The 19,138-nt window shown below is 37.1% G+C and overlaps 3 protein-coding genes across 4 annotated transcripts in view; all 3 read right to left on the bottom strand.

Moving 5' to 3' along the window:
* The window catches only part of LOC108118422 (POU domain, class 4, transcription factor 2), a 33,072-nt gene extending 16,376 nt beyond the window's left edge, over positions 1–16,696 (bottom strand). The window contains exons 1-2 of one of the 2 annotated variants that reach the window (XM_041819290.1): positions 16,504–16,696; positions 14,135–14,689 (exon numbers count right to left, since the gene is read on the bottom strand). The gene's annotated coding sequence lies outside the window, so the exon portion shown is untranslated. Of the gene's footprint in view, positions 1–14,134; positions 15,962–16,503 lie in introns of those variants that run through there. The other variant, XM_041819289.1, reaches the window with a different exon arrangement.
* LOC108118423 lies at positions 9,131–11,000 on the bottom strand. Its single transcript, XM_017231104.2, has one exon. The coding sequence runs from the start codon at positions 10,983–10,985 to the stop codon at positions 9,249–9,251; it is 1,737 nt and encodes a 578-aa protein (XP_017086593.2). The 5' UTR covers positions 10,986–11,000; the 3' UTR covers positions 9,131–9,248.
* LOC108118398 lies at positions 11,145–13,191 on the bottom strand. Its single transcript, XM_017231074.2, has one exon. The coding sequence runs from the start codon at positions 12,467–12,469 to the stop codon at positions 11,147–11,149; it is 1,323 nt and encodes a 440-aa protein (XP_017086563.2). The 5' UTR covers positions 12,470–13,191; the 3' UTR covers positions 11,145–11,146.
* Positions 16,697–19,138: the final 2,442 nt, after the last annotated feature.

The following is a 19,138-nucleotide window of genomic DNA, read 5'->3' as shown; positions in this document are numbered from 1 at the left end:
CTACAAAAAATAGTAGCTTATATCATAAACTAGAAAATATATTAGTTCCTTTACCCAGAACTACCCAAGTACATTTGCATAATGACTCAATAATAAATAAATCAATTGACAATAAAATCTATATACGATGCATAAGACTCGTTTCGCTGATATAGAATTATAATAATTGACACATACAATGTTGTAGCCATATATTGGGGTCAAACTTCATTAAGTCAAACCAAAACGAAAACCCTCTACGCTTAACTTTCTTGGCTCTGCCAAGAATAACAATTACCTGTAATGAGCCATTCCCAAGTTAAGAGTTGCCTTAAAAAGTAAATGAAATTAGAATTTCTTGTGCTTGCCGACTGCAAGATTGAGTTAGTGGAAGTGCTAAATAATTCAGGGTTTTCTTTTTGGCCAAGTCAACACTTTCCCACTCACAGAAGCCATTCTTCTCCCACTACCAATTCTTCTGGGCTATTCTTCAGTTGGTGCAGCTTAACAAATGGCTTACTTTGTGTGCAAATAGCAGCAATGGAGCAGAGGCAATTTTTCTAACGGTAATTTCTAACATTTACCTAGTTACCGTTAATAGACAACTTGGCCAAGTTGGCGAGAGCTAAGACATGGAAAAATGTCTAGAGAGGGGGAACTGGGAGGAAAAACTGCAGTCAATGGCGGCCATTTCACAGCTTTCTTTCTTTTGTGCGCTCGAGTGCGTCGTGTCTGGAAAATTCTTCTTCATGGGGGAAAAAGAAGCGCAGGGCGAAGTGTGGAAAATGCCTTGGTGCGTTTTATGTCGTGGCACATTTTCCCCTGGCCAAGCTCAATGACTGGTTATCGGTTCCGTTTAGAATGGTTTCTGGTTCAACAAAACCCCCATTTAGGCCAGCCAGCCAGTAACCGGCAATATACGTATGCCACCTGCAACATGCAACTTGTCTCACATGCCGCAGCCCCACTTAATTGCATAAGCCTCCCCAAATACCTCAATAATTTCCCCACAATTTTTAGCAGAAAACAACAACAGCAAAACGAAATCTGAAAAACACGAGACAACATTTTTCCATATGCAACAAATTGGCAACTAACAACACCAACACCTGTTGTATTGGCCAGCTTCTTCGTTTAATTACAGACACACACTATGTTAATAATTTGGTTTTTTGGTATTTCTGGTTATTGTTTGATTTTTTCGTCGTTGTTCTTTTTGTTTTTTATCTTCGGTTGCATAAGGCGGCGTAATAGAAACAATGCAGCTACAATTTGTGGCAGCGTTGGCGGCTAATTACTGCTGTTGCATAAAGACAACATCTTTTTTAGTGTGTTTGTGAACCTGTTAGGTAGAGATTCAGATACGAGGCTGTAGGCTGAACAACACGAAACTTTATTCAGCGTCAACAATCCAATTTCCTCTTGATATTTTCCAAAATTCCAAGAAATTTTAGAGTTAAGAAAATAACCCCCTGAAATAACCTCACCACAAGCAGCTCATGGGCTTCCGTTTAGCAATTGCTTTGGCCATTTTGCGATCCACACATTTTCCCACACGTCCATTAGTCAGGGTTGAAGGACCCCACTAATTAAAATGTTCCCCGAGTGCCAAGGATATCTGTTCGCATCTACAATGGTATACCAGACTATGCATGTTTAACACGCCCAGTGGCATGCAAAAATAATCCGAGAACGAAGTGCGATAGAGCTATGGAAAACCCCGGGGTGTGGAAAATAGGAAAATACTTAGCCGGCTATGAGAGATAGACACACATGCAATGCGGTTTTTCAATTTCCCCGATAACTAAATAACACATGGGCGTTGGTCGGTCGAGCGGGGCGTGGTTTGGCGTTGAAAAGGGGCATGTTGAACCACACAAATGACTAAATGAACGCCCTTGGAACCAGAACCACCATCCAAATTAGATGCGGGCACAGACATCGCATTATGACAATGCCCCCGAAATGCAAATATTTCAACAGAAGCATGCGGGTCGGATAAATAGTTTTGACCCTAATGATAATCAATTTGTTATGAAAATTTACGAGCGAAAAACTAACTAACGAAATTATAAAAATAAAACAAAAGATAAGACTTTTTAATTTAAATGCCAGCCTGAGTTTGCAAAAGTATTAATCGTTTTCATTCTCGGTGTATGTAAAGGCATGCAAAAACGGGAAATTTCTTTAATTTGTGAATTTTTAAAAGATTTTTATTTTATTATTGGACTAAGAAGTAACTAATCAGTGCTTAAAATGTTTTCTAAAAAATATTTACTAACAGAAAACTAGCAGTAATTTTAAAAAGAGAAACCGTTTTTTATGCCCACATAGCCAGTGTGCTCCCAATTTTTTTCTGGCATTCCATACATTTTAAATGCAGCAGAAATAACACTTACAGCTAACACACACACACACACACACATGCGGAGACACTTTGGTAATGAAATAAATTATTAGAATTTATTGAAGTTTGGCGACAGAAGCGACTCGGCAACGAAGGCCATAAACTCTAAAATGTAATTTAATTGTTGTCGACAGTAAAAACTTATCTCATAAATGCAGCAATCATTGTCCCACAGACAGTACGAAAGAGAGAGAGAGACAGAGGACGAAAGAGACAGGACGAAATGCGCACATTTGCATTTTCGTACGGACGAAATATCCTCGTTTCCTGATATGGCTCTGCTGGTTTTTGGCCTTTTTGATAATTGCATTCCTTAACTGCAACCACTTTTCCTTTTTCTCTTCTCCTCACTAATTGGTAGAAATTTTCATTCCGCCTTCGTTATGGTAAATATAATTTTTATAATTTTGCAATTGTAGTTTGTTGAAGTGAAAAATTAAAACTGCAAACAAAAAACCCAAATTAATTGTGGCAAAGCAGTGAAGCATGTAATTAGCAGCATGTGGAAAATGCAAAAAGATAAAAAGCAAAGTTTTAAACAAAAAAAAAATGTTGGTCGGAAGACGAGAGGCAACCCAAATGCCAATTATGAAATTTTTGATGTTGCTGGAAAAAAAAGGGAATTAGAATTTATATTTAACACCAAAGAAGATAATGAAAATGCCCAGACGCAATAAAACCCTTTGGAAAATACACAAATTAATTCATACTTATTCGTCCATGATGTTCTATACAAAATTTTGATGTACCTAAAATGTTCAATTCATTTTGTGTATTTATTGAGAACATTCTGAACCGATGTTGCACCAAGCACTTTGCTTAATAATCCCCTTAGTTGAATAACTGGTTTCAGTTCAATTTCATCAGCAACTTAATCAATTTCCAATCTGTTTGCGTATCTGCATCGACAACCAATGCCTTGAGGTGCATCTAGCATGTCTGGGTCTGTGTGATTTTACGAGATTGGGGAAAATATTCGAAATTGCTAGTTGCATATGGCCAACGACAATCGTTGCAATTCTGAAAAAAAAAACTAACACAAGAGACCCCAAAAAATGTTCGAGAAATATTTATGGTGCACACAAAAATTTCTGCAGCAATTTTCCGATTGTTGAGCTGGGAGGGACCAGCACTGCAGCAAAGAAACAAAAAAAAAAAAAAGTGCTGCAAAATACCTAAACAAAAATTTAATCGAAACTCAGTGAGTGAAAGGCGGGCAAACAGGGCGGGGCACTTGCATTCGACGGCTGAGTTTATTAGTTTATAAAGTTCGGTTTTTGTTCCTGTGTGTACCAGTTTGGTGCATGTGAGCAAATTGCTTTGGCCAAACATATATTAAAAAACAGCCAAACAAACACTTGAAATATATATGTACACGTATAAATACTAAAAATAAAACCAAAACTGGGAAAACTTCAAACTTGGCTTTTTCCGACAAGCGACAACGAAAATTAATAAAAAAAAAAAAAAAAAACAAAATTTTTGCTCCACTCGCTCTCTAATTGGAAACTTTGCTTGGCGTGAGGTTTTTCCTCCAATTATACCCGAAGTCGAGATCTACTTTTTGTCAAGAGGGATTTACCCCACAAACCCTTTACTACCTCTGGTTATTCCAACTCTCCCCAGTAAACTTGTCCGCCGCTTTTCCCGTTTAGTCCATATTTTTGGATAATAATATCAACTTTTTGTTTCTATCTTAATTCGGTTTCAAATTGTTTTGTTAAACTATTTGTTTTTCCTTTTTTTTACACTAATATGAATAAGTTTTTGTATGGTGGTAAAATGTAACTCTTGGAAGCAGGAATTGGTTTATGTAGAATCATGTATATTGAGTTATTTTTGACTGCAGTTGACATGGTAAAAAGTTGATAGAAACTTTGAAAGCAGAAAATAATTGAAAAATGTATGTCAACACAAAAAACTCTAAAGCTTACAAAATGGAATTCTAAAAAAATGTTGTTTCATAAAAACTTTAAAAAGTAATTCTGTAGTAAACCTATTAAAATGTATTTCAACGTAAAAAGAGCTAGAAAAGTATACGGTTTTTCCATTTAAAATAAATAACTTAATACAGAAGTACTAAAGTATCTTTTGAGTTCTACAACTCATCACAACAAGTTGTCCACTTAGAGTGACACATAATTACACTATGATTAGCTCCGATTATTGTTAATCTTTTTTCGAGCTTTCCTTCATTTCCACAGCCATTGTAAAATCTCGGCACGCAATGCCTATAAAAGGAGCATTTACGAGTGCGTGATTTTTGTATTAATACAGGCTTTTTGGGAAGTACAAGTGGAGGAGGCCCAACTTAACTGTCATGTGAGGCGACCGCAAAATTGGCCAGACAAAAGACGAATCAGCCGAATGGAAAGATTTCCATGACAAATGTCATAAAATTCGTTCAGGAATATATTTATATATATATTCATTTTTCGACATGCTCTCTTTTTTTATTATAATTTGTCATATTTTGTCATTTAGCATTATAGTTTTGAGGAGGGCACACACATATCTCATTTGGGCTTTTGGGCTGGGTCTCTGTTAGAGGGGCAAATTTGCTCAAATGCCGGCGCCTATAAACTCACACATGTGTGAGCTGGTGTGTGTTAGCTGCTTGACAACAGCGGAAAAGAACGGAAATGCTGCTGCTGCCTAACCGAACCACCCCGAAACAAACAAAAAAAATGAAGAGGAAAATCGAACAAAACGGGTATGAGATTCCCCCAAACAATGAGTTTGGGCCAAGTCCATGCCAAAACGGACATGCCAGAGGCAGCAACAACAATAATGCTGAGCACAATTTCGATGGCCGATGCCAAGAAAAAAGGCTAACACACATACACGGAGAGAAACAAACACCATTTCAGTGAGCGGCAGCAAACGGAAGAGACTTGACAACATACGCAACATGGGCGAAAAATGAGTGGCGACGACGCTGGAGACGGCGCACATGGCGTATGAGTGACGAAGCTCCGGCTTCAGACTCCGTCGGAGAAGGCAGAAAACCAAACCAAAAATGAAAAAAAAAACCAACCGACAACTAAGGCACACGCCCCGCACAGATTTGATAGTTTTTATCGATTTAAGTGGATTTTGGCCTCACACAAAACGAGCCTGCACTGAGGCAAAAGAGATGGCTAGTACTAAGCCAGAAAGAGATAGCTACAGAGGGCACCAGAAAAGGGAGCGAAAAAGGGGCGGCAGGGACATCACAGATATATAGACAGACAGCCTTGGTTTTTGGCAAACGTCGCGGCCCCAAACAAATAAACATAAAACAAGCACAAATGTTGCGATCTGTTAATGTTTTGTTAGAACGAATGATAATTCCCTTACGTCTAAAAAATGTATTAAAATATTTTTTTTTATATATTATTAGTTATAATTTATTTTCATAACAATAATCCATCACTAATAAGTAACAAATAAAGTAGAGTTTTACTAAAGAAGATGATATGATCTTTTACATATAACAGAAGACTTCAATCATAATTAAAACTTTGTCATTAACTTTTGCAAAGTGTTTACCATTTTGGTTTAGCTTCCTCCAATCTACGTCAACCAACTTTTTCAATGGACCTCTTTGATCCACAAGGGCATGCAAAATCATTGTAGTTGGGTGATGTGCGTCTTGGCAGCCGGCATAGATAAGCGCTCTTCCGCACACAAAGACGACCCAAAAGAGTGGAGATGCTTTGACATCCGAAATCAAAGAGCAAAGTTTTGCGTATAAAGCATAAAGCTTCGACCATGAATTGTTTAACTTTTTCAACGGCTCCAGCATTTTTCCTTATTATTTATTTTTTGTAGTAGTAGTAGTAGTAGTTGAAGCAGGAAGTCTGTGCGTGTGCCGCCACGCCCACCCTGCTCTATCGCCCCTGTTATTTTATTTCATATATATTTTTTTTTATCAACACTTTTGCTGGGGGGTCCAAGCAAATGCGTAAAAATTATGCCACAGCTTGAACGACTCGACACGAGCAAAAAGGAAAAACGCACAGAAAAAAAAATATACATATATAGGAGGAAAAAAAAGAAAAAAAGAAGAAAAAAGTGGGAAAACAAAATGTTGGGGATTCGGATGTTGGGGAAACCAAAGCCGGACAACCAATTTACTTTTATTTTATAGATGCCTGCTCGAGGTTTCTGCTGGGTTTTCCTCTAATATATATATATTTATATATGTTACATTTTGGGTCCAAATTTTCTCTCCTTTTTTTCTTGCTCGGCTTGAAAGGCGTTAAATATTTCCCTTGTATGTGCATAATTTATGCCTACCAGCAGAGCCAAAAATAATAAAGCGAAGATAAAAAATGTATTTATTTTGCGCATATTTACGCATGGGCCAACAGAAACTATTGCCCAACAACTATTGCGATTTCGCATGGAAAAAGTGCCCGGCTAAATGCGCATAAATATTAAATGAGCTGGTGGAGAGTGTATCAATTGTTCTGGCCCCCCATCTGGATAACCCTCGGACTGGATTGGACTGGTTGGAAGATGATGATTTAGTTTTCAGCACTCCATTGCAATAAATTCCGTTTGCCAGGCCATTTCCAACTGGTTTTGTCAGGGCGACTCTTGTCTGTCTACACTCCGTACGCCCCGATATATGTTTGTATATATATATATACCATCTCTCTAGCGTTTATAGAGAAATATGTATAAACTTACATAGGATACAGATATATATATAAAAGGGGATCCTTCCTAACTGCTTGGCACTCAACATTATAAATTGCCGCATGAGGGGCATGACGGGGGATTTTGTAACTGGGCAAAGTCATTGCAGCCAAACAAAAACTTATTATTTATATACACATATTTGTATGTTTGCAGTGCTCACAAAGTACTAGTGGGATTGCAGAAGGGTCTCCACTCTAATAAATAATTATCGTATTGTTTAAGTCTCGAATGGAATGCCATAAATCATGACTTGGCCACTAGACGTCGCGAGATATTTGACTCTGAATTATTATCATCACAGTCACATCAGACTGATAAGCACTATGGCGACAGTGCGAGGACAGGAGGGGTGTCTCATTGAGTGAGAGGGGGCAGGGAGTGCTGGAAAAGTGGACAGAGCATAAGGATGCTGGTGGGAGAGACTATGTAAGTGTGGTGTAACCTCAAGTAACTCGGGTTCTGAATATGCCAAGATTGTGAAATTTGGAGCCTGGGCTGGTTTGATTTACTTGCTCAACATAAATCCAAATCATAAGTGTTTGCATGATGATAGGTTAGATATATATTCCATAACTTTATATACAACACTATCAAACTCAAGTATCTCTAAGCTCTACAAAATATTAATATTCATTTGTCAAAAAAAAGGCATACCAATTTTCCCTATTAAACTGAGGTACTCTCTCTGTAAACCATTTTCCTGCTGCTAATTTTCCACAATTTATTCAAAATTTATACAGAAAACTTGGGGTGCCCCGTTACTTATTTTTCGTATGAATATCTAATCTGTTTCTTCTTCAAGCCAGACCACTCAACCGACCAAGTTGATAGGCCCACCCAGGGGCCAACAAAGTGAGAGGCACTTGTTACCAATACGCTTCTCGGCTTTAGCGGGGAAATTGCGTTTTGGCCACAAAACGTTTGCCCTTTGGCTTATGGCCTCCAGCTCTACGTTACACATACACACACATATATATAAACCTAAGTTGTTGGGGGAGGAACGCGTTATGGGTCCCCAAAGAACAGTAAACGCGTCAAAATGAGCCGAAATCCAAACCTCAAACACACGAAAATATTCAAATAAACTGACTGAAAAGGGGAAAATTGAAGCTAACTCTATACCGAGGGAATAATGTGAACTATTGCCAGTAGAAGGGTTTAAAGGAAAAAGCTTTTAAGTGGCGTCCCGCAGCAGCGGCCACATCATCATTTTCATTTCCATGAAATGCGGAAAAGCGCAACAAACTTACCGCAACTATGCTGCAATGTTGCGGCTTTCAATCAGCGCAGGTGGACGCCAAATTTCTCTCGAATTGGAAGTGTTTGGTGAGGTCAACACTTCAAACCTAAATTTAATAGGCGGTCAGGCCCGTGATTTATTTACAATTGTATGGTTAGTTAGAAAATAATAAAATTTCACCATGCAGCTCATACTGAATATTGGAAATAACATCAATCCACTATATAGATGAAATGCACATATTATACACATGCACATACAGCCTAATTGCCTTTTCTGCGCTTGCTACTGTTATTAGGTGGATCCACAGCTGAACTTTCCCATCTTTTGGTTATGGATTTTCCAAATGTTTTTTGAGCACTAAGTCCGACTTTTTGTTGCTTATGGCTTGCTATCCGCTCTGGAGATTTCATCTTCAACCTTTTGCTACAGCTAGATTGTTCTTTAGAATCATTGGTTAGTTCCGGTGACTTCACCTTCCTTGGCTTAAATAGCATTTTCCTATCATCACTTCCTTTGAAAATCTTTAAAGATTTCTGTCTTATTTCCTTGCCAAACTGTTTTGGGAGTTGATACCCTCCTGCAGGTTGAAAATACCTCCTAGGTGATGTACTTCTGGGAGTGATTTTCTCATTTAAATCTATTGGGGTTCTTCTTTCCAAGCGGTCAGGATTCTGAACACGAAATCGTACCTTTTTGTTCAAAGGCTTATTGCAAGACTTATCTTCTTGTATAAACGACTTTCCAGACTTCTCTCGTATGTTTTCTGCGGATTTAACGAGCATTAAAGACTCTCCGGCAGTTTTTCTAGTAGCCCAGCGATTTCTAGAGAGTTCTTTAGCCCTTTCTCTTCTATACGCCTCGGGTTTAGGATATTTTCGGTCGCTATACTCTTCTCTCCTTGCTAATCGCAGGGCATCATCTACAGATTTGTTATTGGTGTCCTCTGATGTCTATCCGTCTATTTAAAACGTTTCGGTGTTGATCTCTTTGTACTGCGAAAATTGGTTTTCTTTTGATTTGAGGAAAAATACTTTCCCTAGTTTTTGCTTTTGTTTTATTTTGATTCCGTATTGTTTTCTTCTGATCTTGACTTGCTGATCTTAGAGAGTTACTACTTTTCTGCCTTATCATACGTAGACTTTCAGAATAAGTTCTATCTTTAGGTTGAAATATTGGATTGCGTATACTTAGAATATCGTTTCTATCATGATCGAATGTTGTTCTTAATTGATTTCTCTCCATCATATCCTTCCAATAGTTATATGCACTATTTGTTTGCCTAGCTTGATTTACCTTCTTTAATAAGACCTCATCCCACCTCATTTTCCATTTATCTTCAATCGGAATTTGTCTGAAATTGTTCGACATATTTTTAATCGGAAGTTTTTGAAGATTAAAGATTTTGTTCGCCCAGCTAATGGATTGGAATCTGTTCTCAGATCCATAGTTTTGAATACGCAAGAGACTATTTTCCTTGAAGGGGTTAACCTGCCTGCTCATATCCTCATATTTGCTTCTAAAACTATCATACATTTCATCCAACGGCTGGCGTCTATAACGTGGTATTTCCATTGGTAGACCGCCACTTGGTAGACGAACCATTCGCTGTGGATTCCTGTGCAGCCAACTCCAAGGCATGCCATTGAAATAGGGCTCTGGAACCATGAAGCCACCTGAGAATCTGCCCCTGTTTTCAGTACAGGGTATTATTCTTTGCTTGGGACGCTGTCCTTCTGCTAGTAATTGTCTAGAATGTTGGTTTTGTACAACTGCAGCATATAGATCAGAGAGTTGAGTGATGTGCATGAGTCGGGCTGCTTGACGTGAACTGGGTGCCACTGGAGGCCTCTGAATGCAATCAGCAGCTAGCATGGGACTACCTAGCTCATTCGAACAGGCCCTCTCTATAGCCAATGATCCCATATTAGCATAAGGATTAGTCAAAATCCTCTTAGGCTTAGGTAAGCCAGCCTGACAAGGACATCGATAGGGGGCATAACCATATGGTATAGATTCATCCGAAGGATAACTCTCTATACTGCCATAGCTTTCGTATCCCAATCGTCTGAGTCCTGCCCGCACTTCACTGCCAAGCGATGGTACTCTACTCGTCGAAGCAGATCCCGAGAAAGGAGTCATAGCATTTTTGCCACAATAACCAGGATTGTGAATATTCTTCAGACTATCATCATTATTCCTGCAACCTGGGCATTTACTATTTCTCATACATCCCTTGGGAAGGTTCAAAAAGTATTGCATCATCGATACGAGAATGAGCAATGTCCTAGTGCGAATGGACTTCCTCAGGTCACCACATTCATCAAAGATCCCATAGTAAAGCTCACAGGTATCGGGAAGGACAAATGGTATCTTGAGCGTATTCCAACCTAACATCAAAGGGTACAAGATTCTTGCGAAAAGCTGGAGGGTCAGCTGATGGAGAAACTGACAGACCGTATTGCTGGATTTGTTCACCATCTTGGCCAACAATTGGATCATGCCTCCATTCCTCTGACCCCATCGTCTCTCGCTGGACATACAACAGCTGGCCTTGCGTCCTTCTAAATATGGCCTACAACTTTGGACACGCTGGAGACGAGGAAACTGTGGAAGACAGGCCATGGGATCCGTGCGATCGCTATGCGATCTGCAGCAACAGGAATTCATCTTGGCCTGACCGTCTTTGGGTTCCAAAAATAGGATGTTTAAAAATTCCAAAATAATTTTGAAGCTGCTTGGCTGGAGAAAGAATTTAGAATGACATTATATAAACCAAATAAATCATACTTTAAGCTTGCTAGGATATTTAAAAAAAGGATTTATTGAGTTTAAAATATATTTCCGGTATTTAGTTTTACTTTTGACTGGTATTTAGGAGAGCCAAACAAGGAATCCAGCGATTCTTTTGTGACATTTTTACCCTTTTCACTAATTGTTGAGTGAATTGAAAACCGCTTAGCCTGTTCGTCCTTTTGGTCCTTCAAAGAAGCACGTAAATAGCGTTTAATCCTGGTTGATGAGAACCTGTAGCTAGTATTTAGGCGGGTTTGTTTCGGATGTCGGCGTTGCCATGTCCAACGCTTTTTCGGATCATACGGCTCATGGAAAAGTATAGGGACTTGATCGCCCAAATATCTTCTTGGGAGTTTCGAACCTCTTGGTACTTTTGGATAATTTCCCCTGAATTTTCCAAAAACATGCCCATAAGGAAGCTCGGACCTCTGCACAATGGAATTGTAGAGTTTCGAGATATCTTTGGCGTTTTGCTTTCCGTGCTTCCCCTCAAGATCTACCATTTTTATGGCCTTATTTAGATCCCTTTCAGTTATATGTGCTCCTTTCCTTTCAACCAAGCTCTTGATTAGCTTGCGAAGACGTACTGTTCGTAAATCTGCTATAGGACCAATATAGCTACCTTTAGTGTGGTGATGTCGACCAATATGTTGCATTATATATTCCACAATATCATCTGGCATGGCAAATGTATAAGCTAGTTCATCGTTGAGGAAAATGGTCTGGCGCCCCAAATTTTTCTTTCTCTTTCTTCCAGACAGCTTCTTCTGCGATTCTGCATCTAATTTTGACTCCGATAAGACTGGTTTATAATGTGTGATTAGGTCTTTTTCCAAAATTGGAACACTTTGATTGCCAAATGACCAATCCGAAGACTCCAAACTAAATGCTGAAAAATTTGAATGACGTTTCGCCTGCTGACCGTCAATATGGGCCGTGCAGGCAACAGGCGAAAGGCCATCCAAGAAGTTCAGCACTAAAGGAAGTAAACTTCGAATAGTTTTCGGATCATTGGTGTCCCTCAAGTTGCCACGATGATCGAATATGTCCATGTACCAATTACAGGCATATGGATAACAAAGTGGCACATTGCAGGAATTCCAACTGCAGTCTTTGGGATTCAATAGGCGATTGTAGTTCCAAAGGCTGAGTTTGAAAAGAAACCCATCTATGTCTTCGGGATGGCAACCAATCCGTTTTGCCAGTTGCTGGATTTCCAATTGGTTTCTCACCCTCCAAGTACGATGCCCCGGATAAAGACACACAGATCTTAAAGGTTGTTTTCTGTAGATCGGAGCTATATTAGATTTCAGTGGAAATTCTGCTGTCCAGTCGCAATTTATGTTTTTTTTTCTCATTTTGTAACGGTTACTTTAAATTTTGATTCAAATGTGAGGGTTTCTAAAAAAATCAAATTTGTAATTAAAGGCCTAGACCATAAGGACATTGTGTATCAGAAAATAAATGCCCATGAGAATATTTTTTCAGGGATATTGTCATTTAAATGAAAGGCAACCAATTCATTTGTTTGTTATTGAAAGGAAGTTTTTTTATCTTTTAACTTTACAACAAAGAATAATCATAATAAAACTTTAAGTCAATGTGATATTGGAAAATCCATTAGTGTAGGTAAATTTAAGTTGATCTAGTTTCTGAAAAAACCTATCCCAAAACCCTTCTCAATCCAATGAAGCAAACTTTAAATCAAACCCTTTTAAATAAGCACTCGTGGCATAATCTGTTTATAGACCACTATTGTGCTCATCTAGTCATAGCAATTGGCAGGTGTAAATAAAGCTCAGCTTGTCAATACTTCAATGCCATCCGATGGAGCACTGCGCCGACTGACACGAAAATTAAATAATGGTCTTCACTTTTTCTTATTTCGGCCACGAAACGTGTTCGCGAGGTAAAAAAGTAAATTTGATTATGTTAATTTCTGTTCTTTCTTTTCTCAAAAATAATTTTTGTTGTATTTTTTGATGAGGCGAACACACCCAAAAACCGAAAAGGAAATTAGGCCCAGAACGCTGATGGACAAGTGAGTGTGTGTGTCTCAGTGTGTGTGGGCCAAACAGATAAAAGAGATGAACGAAGAGAGAAGCGGAATGAGATGAGAGTCAATAACCGCAATAAAGCGACGGTGGGATTTTTGGGCCTAAACAAACACGCACTTGAGGCGGCTAAAAAAGTTCACCGACCTCCGACACAGTTGGACAGTTTTTTTGGCCAAAATTGAGCGGAAATGATCAACAGTTAGGCATTGCACTTGTGCAGGGAACGCTTCTACAGCATTTCGCCCAAAGCAAACTCTTCAAAATCACACATATACATTGTAGGTGAACTCAAACAGACCGTAAAATTAATAATTACAAAATTGCATGTTGTGTTTTATTTTTTTTATAGTTGTTAGAACGCGGCATAAACAATAAATTTGTATGTCAAAAATCTAAGTGCAGATAAAAGTTTACACGTAAGCCTCAGCAACAATAATAACGACATCATCAACAATCTACAATCAACGCTCAGCCATTGGGGAATGTTTGGGCAATTGAGTTAAATTTATTTTATGGGGATTTTGTTTGTCTAGTAAGCCTCTTATGTGAAAAGCACTCAGATAACAGGGGGTTTACTAAAAAAAAATGGATATACATATATCTATATTTTCTCCTAATAAAAAGTTTAATCTTTCAGGCAAATATGTGAAAATTTGTTGACCCACTTAAAAAATAAACCAGCTGAGCCGCCTGGCAACCATTTTCTTTTTAATAAAGATAAAAATGCGACAATTGACAAATGAGTCAGCTTTTGCTTGATTGAATTTCAATTAAATAAATCCAATAATTGTTATTAATGGTCCTAGACCAATACTAGGCCAGCAATGAAATGACAGATTTTCTTTAAAATGAAATGACATAAAATGTTATGGAAAAAACAAATAAACACCTTACGAACAGCAAAGATATAACGTTTTTGGATTTATAAAGTTTTTTAAGGCTTTTTCTTTCTATACTCATACTTACGATGGCGAAAAATCTGCAGCTAGTTTTTAACGTAATCCGTCTCAGCAAAATGCATTTAAAGTAGATTTAGTTTTATAAATTTTAAAAAATCCTTATCGCTTTTAAAAATTTATTTTTTTACTGTTAGTTTTATAAATTTGATTTTATAACAATTTAGCTAATTGGAGTTTATAAAGTATTATATTTAGTTTTGTTTTTGATTTAGCGCAAAAGTATTTAGCAAAAATCGTTGAACCTTTTTAAGGCCTTTAATTTTTGTATACGATTATTATTATTATTATTTAAATTGCACAAAATTGTTATTGTTACTTTAAATGCTTATTAAGTTTATTCGTAGTTGTTAAGTTTATTTAATGGGTTTGCTGGCAAAAGAGTTAATTCGATTTGTTTTAATTGGTTTGCTTTGCATTGTTTGGGCAAATCTATTTATGAACACAGCTTCTGTAAATGTATTCTCGTTGATTTTTAGCTGGATTTATTTGTATTGCACTTTGATTGTTAGTTTAATTGGAATGCTTAGTGTTCGATTTTGTGTATTGCACTTGAGCCCACAGACTGAAAAGTAGAATGATGCATTAGCTATATACTCGTATGTTTTGCTATTCCAGACCCAAATTGAGGTTACACGGTAGCCGCTTGCTTATAATTCTATAGCAGAGGCAGATAATTTTTAATTGTTTATTATACCCATTCGGGAGAGCTCTGTTTGTTTGTGGCTTTTTCTTTGTATCTACAAATACTTGTATCTGTTTCTTGCTCGCCATATTTATCTATCGATAGAAAGCTTTCGACTCTATAAATTCTAGAAACTTATGGCGTCCGCTCCCTCCTCCGTTCCATCCAAAAGTTCGCCACAAGTAAACGATATATTCTGGCAAAAATTTTCCATGTTAATTAGCTAATAGGGGAGGAGTGGGAAAACTTTGAACCTGGTGCTGACCTTTTATGCAATTTATTGCAGATTATTTTATGTTTATTATAAGTTTTGCAACCTTGAAGAAAGTTTTCTTTTCAAAACTGATGAGCAGCTTAGTTAAAGTTTAACTGCAACCTAATATATGTAGTTAAAGCTCTGAAGACCCAAATAAATATTGCCTGCAGTCAATTGGGCTTAGGTTAGGTCAGTTTTAGGTCATAATTCGTTTAGGCAAACTTTGATAAGTCAATTAAAGTTGAAGTTTCTTAGAGATTATCGGCTGTTACTGAGCAGCTTAACAGGTAATCTAAGTTGGAAATAGGCAACCAGCTGAGTTTGCCATTTAAATGTTCTGTGAAACTAAGAGAGCAAATGTGATTCCTCGGAAAAAAATCAAAAAGAAAATTATTGAGCTTTTCAAACTTTTCTGAGAATTGCCCTGTGCTATTTGCTTAGCTAAGCTAAAATTCCAAGTAAAAGTTAAGTAATGCAACTTGCTAGAGACTATAATACATATTCATTGCCAAGCACTAGTTAGGTTGCTAAAGATCTAAGTACACATTTTAGCATTTAAAACGACCCATAAATACTATTTTTAAATTTGCAAGCGAAAAAATAACTACAAATAAACAATGTACAAACATTTCCAAACAATGTTGTTTAGATTATTATATTTAAGACATTTTTATGATGACCCCAAAACGAGGGGCCAGAATGTGTGTGTGTTTAGTTTTTGCGGATCTTTATGTAACCTCAATGTGGGCCAAAAAGGAGACAAAAGTCGGCTATAAATTCAATAAACCAAAGGCCATTTTTGCACTTTTCTCAGGACAGTTTTCTTTTTTTTTTTTTTGTTTTTGTATAGGGCCCAATTTTCTTATTCACACACACACACACAAGAGCACGTTGTTCTGGGCTGTTTATGTTTTTTCTGATTTTCTTTCTTTTCCTTCTTGATTCTCTCTCCCACTCTCGCTCACATACACACACACCATCCCACACAATGCACAGTGAAATTCCGCTACACCGGAAATTACAATTGAAAGCAGTGGTTGCTTTTTGTTTGTTGTTTATTTTCCATTCGTTTTTTTTTTTTTGAGAATTAACTAAAACGTCACACGAAATTGTTATTATTATTTATGATTACTGTTGTTTTTTTGATTATTATTTAGGTTCTTTATTTTTTGCACAAAAGAACAGGATGTCATAAGATATAACAATAAAATTATAAATATTTCTAGTTTAGTATATAAATTTTATGTTTTTTTGTTTTTATTTATTTTTTATTATTATGTTGGCTTTAGTTTTTTGGGTTGCTAGTTTGTTGTCTTTTAAATGTTTTATTGTAATGTTTTAGATACAGCAGTTTAATTCAAAAAATATTTTTTAAACGATACATATTGAATTCGATTTATATTATTTTTTTTTTTTTCAGCACTTTGATCACACTCACTTTTAATTGTTTAAACTTGTAGAACAACAATTGTTTATTGCAGAAGGAGGATGAAAACACACGACGCGCTGCCCTTCTTCGATCCCCTCTTCTCCGCTTTTCCTTTTCAGTTTTCCGCTTTTCAGCTGCGCTACCAAACCGTACAGTTTGAGAGTTAATATCGGACTGCCAGCAGCCGCCGATACGAATCGGCGCACGACTCGCTCGAAGCCCGAAGTCCGTTCTCATTGGAACCCGAAAAGTATCTTGAAACTGGAAGGCGGTACTGGAAGATACTTTTTCGCTCAGGGGCCCCGCATATGTCATTTGTTGTAGTTGTTGTTGTTGGGCGAGTAAGAAAAAAGAAAAAATCGGGGGGAAAACAACAACAACAACACATAGACCCGCAGCACAGCTGAGCGGAATATTTACTACACACAGGCGGCGGGTAAGAGCGATTTATCTGAGAGATACAAAAGCGAACGAACGACCGTCACCGCAACGTAGTAACCACACAGATAGGACTAGCCCACGCACACATTCTCAAACAAAACCGGCATTCCTCTCAATGCATTTTTTGTGTGTTATGTTGAAAAATAAAAGAGTGTACAAAAAATCGAAGAGCAAATAAGAGAGCCTCTCTTAAAAAACATATCTCAAAAGCCATTTGAGTTGGCAAAAATTTGTGTGATTTCCCGGTTTTGCATATTTTTCCCAGTTTCAGCACTTTTCAAATTGTTTTTCTGAACTAGTTTTCGCTATGCAATTAATGCCATTAGGTTGCCCAAAATTTGATAACTTTTCCAACAATTGTTCTTTATATTTATTTTACATCACAATTCACCCAGTTTTGCTGCGGAATTTGCATTTCTGGCGATTAATTAATCAAATTTGGGACTTAGCCTAGAAACTGACAAGCGAGTAATCTAATTTTCTAGGAAAGCAAAAATTTGTCCACAGCTGGAATTGCTGAAAATTGTTTTAAATTTGTTGAATTTTATACATTTTTATACTATTCAAATGACTGATTCTAAGAAATTATTATACAAATTTATAAACTAAATTTAAATACTACTACTTAAATGAAAACAATCTATAACAAAAAGTAAAGCTAAAAACAAAAATCTAAGCCAAAATCAACCTTTGAAATCTGTGCTCCCATTCCCACTTCCAATTTCGAAAAAATCTCAGCCGCAACATAATTGCTTATTGATAACCCGAAGGAGACCCAAGACAAAAGCCAATATTCGAGATTCTCGTTCTTTGGGTGATAACATTTTGAACTTTGACAAAGCAAATGCCAAAAATGAAAAGTAATTGGAGACTTCGGGCACAAGCATTTATGTTAAGGCAATAACTCAGAGCGCCAAGTCAGAGTCGTATCAGTTGTCCACAGACAAAAAAAATAAATTGAAAACTTCTTTGAAATAACCCAAAGTAATAGCTGAAAATAATAATAATGTGTGGCCTTTGAAATGCGAAACGTTTTATGGTTGCTATGTATTTACGGTGTTTTTTTAACTTCTTTTATTTTTGTGATTTTTTTTGTCGTTTGTTGGTTTTGTAGTGAGTAAAACACAAAAGACATAAGCTAAAATGCAAACTAAGTAAGAATTGTGTTAGGTCGCATCATCATGAACGCGATGATGATGATGATGACGATGCTACACTACACTCTAATAAAATTTACGACAATGCGAATGACTACGGCGACGACTCAGTCTCAGTCTGAGAACCAGATAGAGATACGGAGTCGGTGGTAGTGGAGTGGTATCTTGTAAGCCCTGCAGTCAACTAACCAAAACTAGCAAAGACCAAAGGCCCGAAAAGTATCTATATAGCCACCTCACCATACATATATCTATATGTATATATGTATCTCTGCTCTTTTGTCTGGCTTTGGTGTGGGAAAGAATGCAGTGAAGGGAATTTCCAAGTCAAGACTTGGCAAGCCATGGCCGTAATGTGTAATGTATCTCTTGGATACATTTTTAAATTGTATGCCATACGCTGTGGGGCTGTTTTGGAACGTTGACAATGCAACTGTATCTGTATCTGTATCTGTGAATGTATATATATATATATCTGTTACTGTATCTGTGCCCCAGCCAAAAGGCCAACAGAATTTGCATTGGCCATTGCCAATTAATCAAAAAATGAAGAAAAAAGCCAGTAAAACGCTTAAAAAACCCGAAAAAGAAACCTGCAATTGATTTCAATATTTCAGCAGCATTGTATCTTTCACACAAAAAGCGACGTATATCGTTGCGTAAATCAATATATATGTATATAGACATATAGTAGTGAATTTTTTACTTTGATTGCCCCGCCCCCTTCCAATTGCCTTGTGAGTGCCACACCAAAAATGGCCCAAATGTATGTGAGAAGCATAGATAGATTCAAGATAAAAGTAGTTCTGTGAAATTTAATTTTTTTAACAAACTTTAAAACCAAAATAAGATTATATATAATACATATTTTATCAAATTATATTATTATTATTATATTCGTCACTATTATTTTGAACACAGCTGTTTCTTTGAATCTTTTCGCCCGTGTGTTTACCTTTCCCTTGTTGCATGCTTCTTGTTGCACTTTTCGTGCACCGTTTTCAATTCGATTCGATTCGTTTCCCTTTTCTCGATTTCTCTCTGCA

This window comes from Drosophila eugracilis, unplaced genomic scaffold, assembly GCF_018153835.1.
Source record: "Drosophila eugracilis isolate 14026-0451.02 unplaced genomic scaffold, ASM1815383v1 contig_518, whole genome shotgun sequence".
In the NCBI taxonomy this organism is placed as follows: Eukaryota; Metazoa; Arthropoda; class Insecta; order Diptera; family Drosophilidae; genus Drosophila; species Drosophila eugracilis.
This window is presented reverse-complemented; position numbering and strand designations above follow the sequence as displayed.

Bases quoted from the DNA above. Each gene is read 5' to 3' on its own strand.
- LOC108118398 (XM_017231074.2), bottom strand. From the start codon at position 12,469: ATGAGAAAAAAAAACATAAATTGCGACTGGACAGCAGAATTTCCACTG.
- LOC108118423 (XM_017231104.2), bottom strand. From the start codon at position 10,985: ATGAATTCCTGTTGCTGCAGATCGCATAGCGATCGCACGGATCCCATG.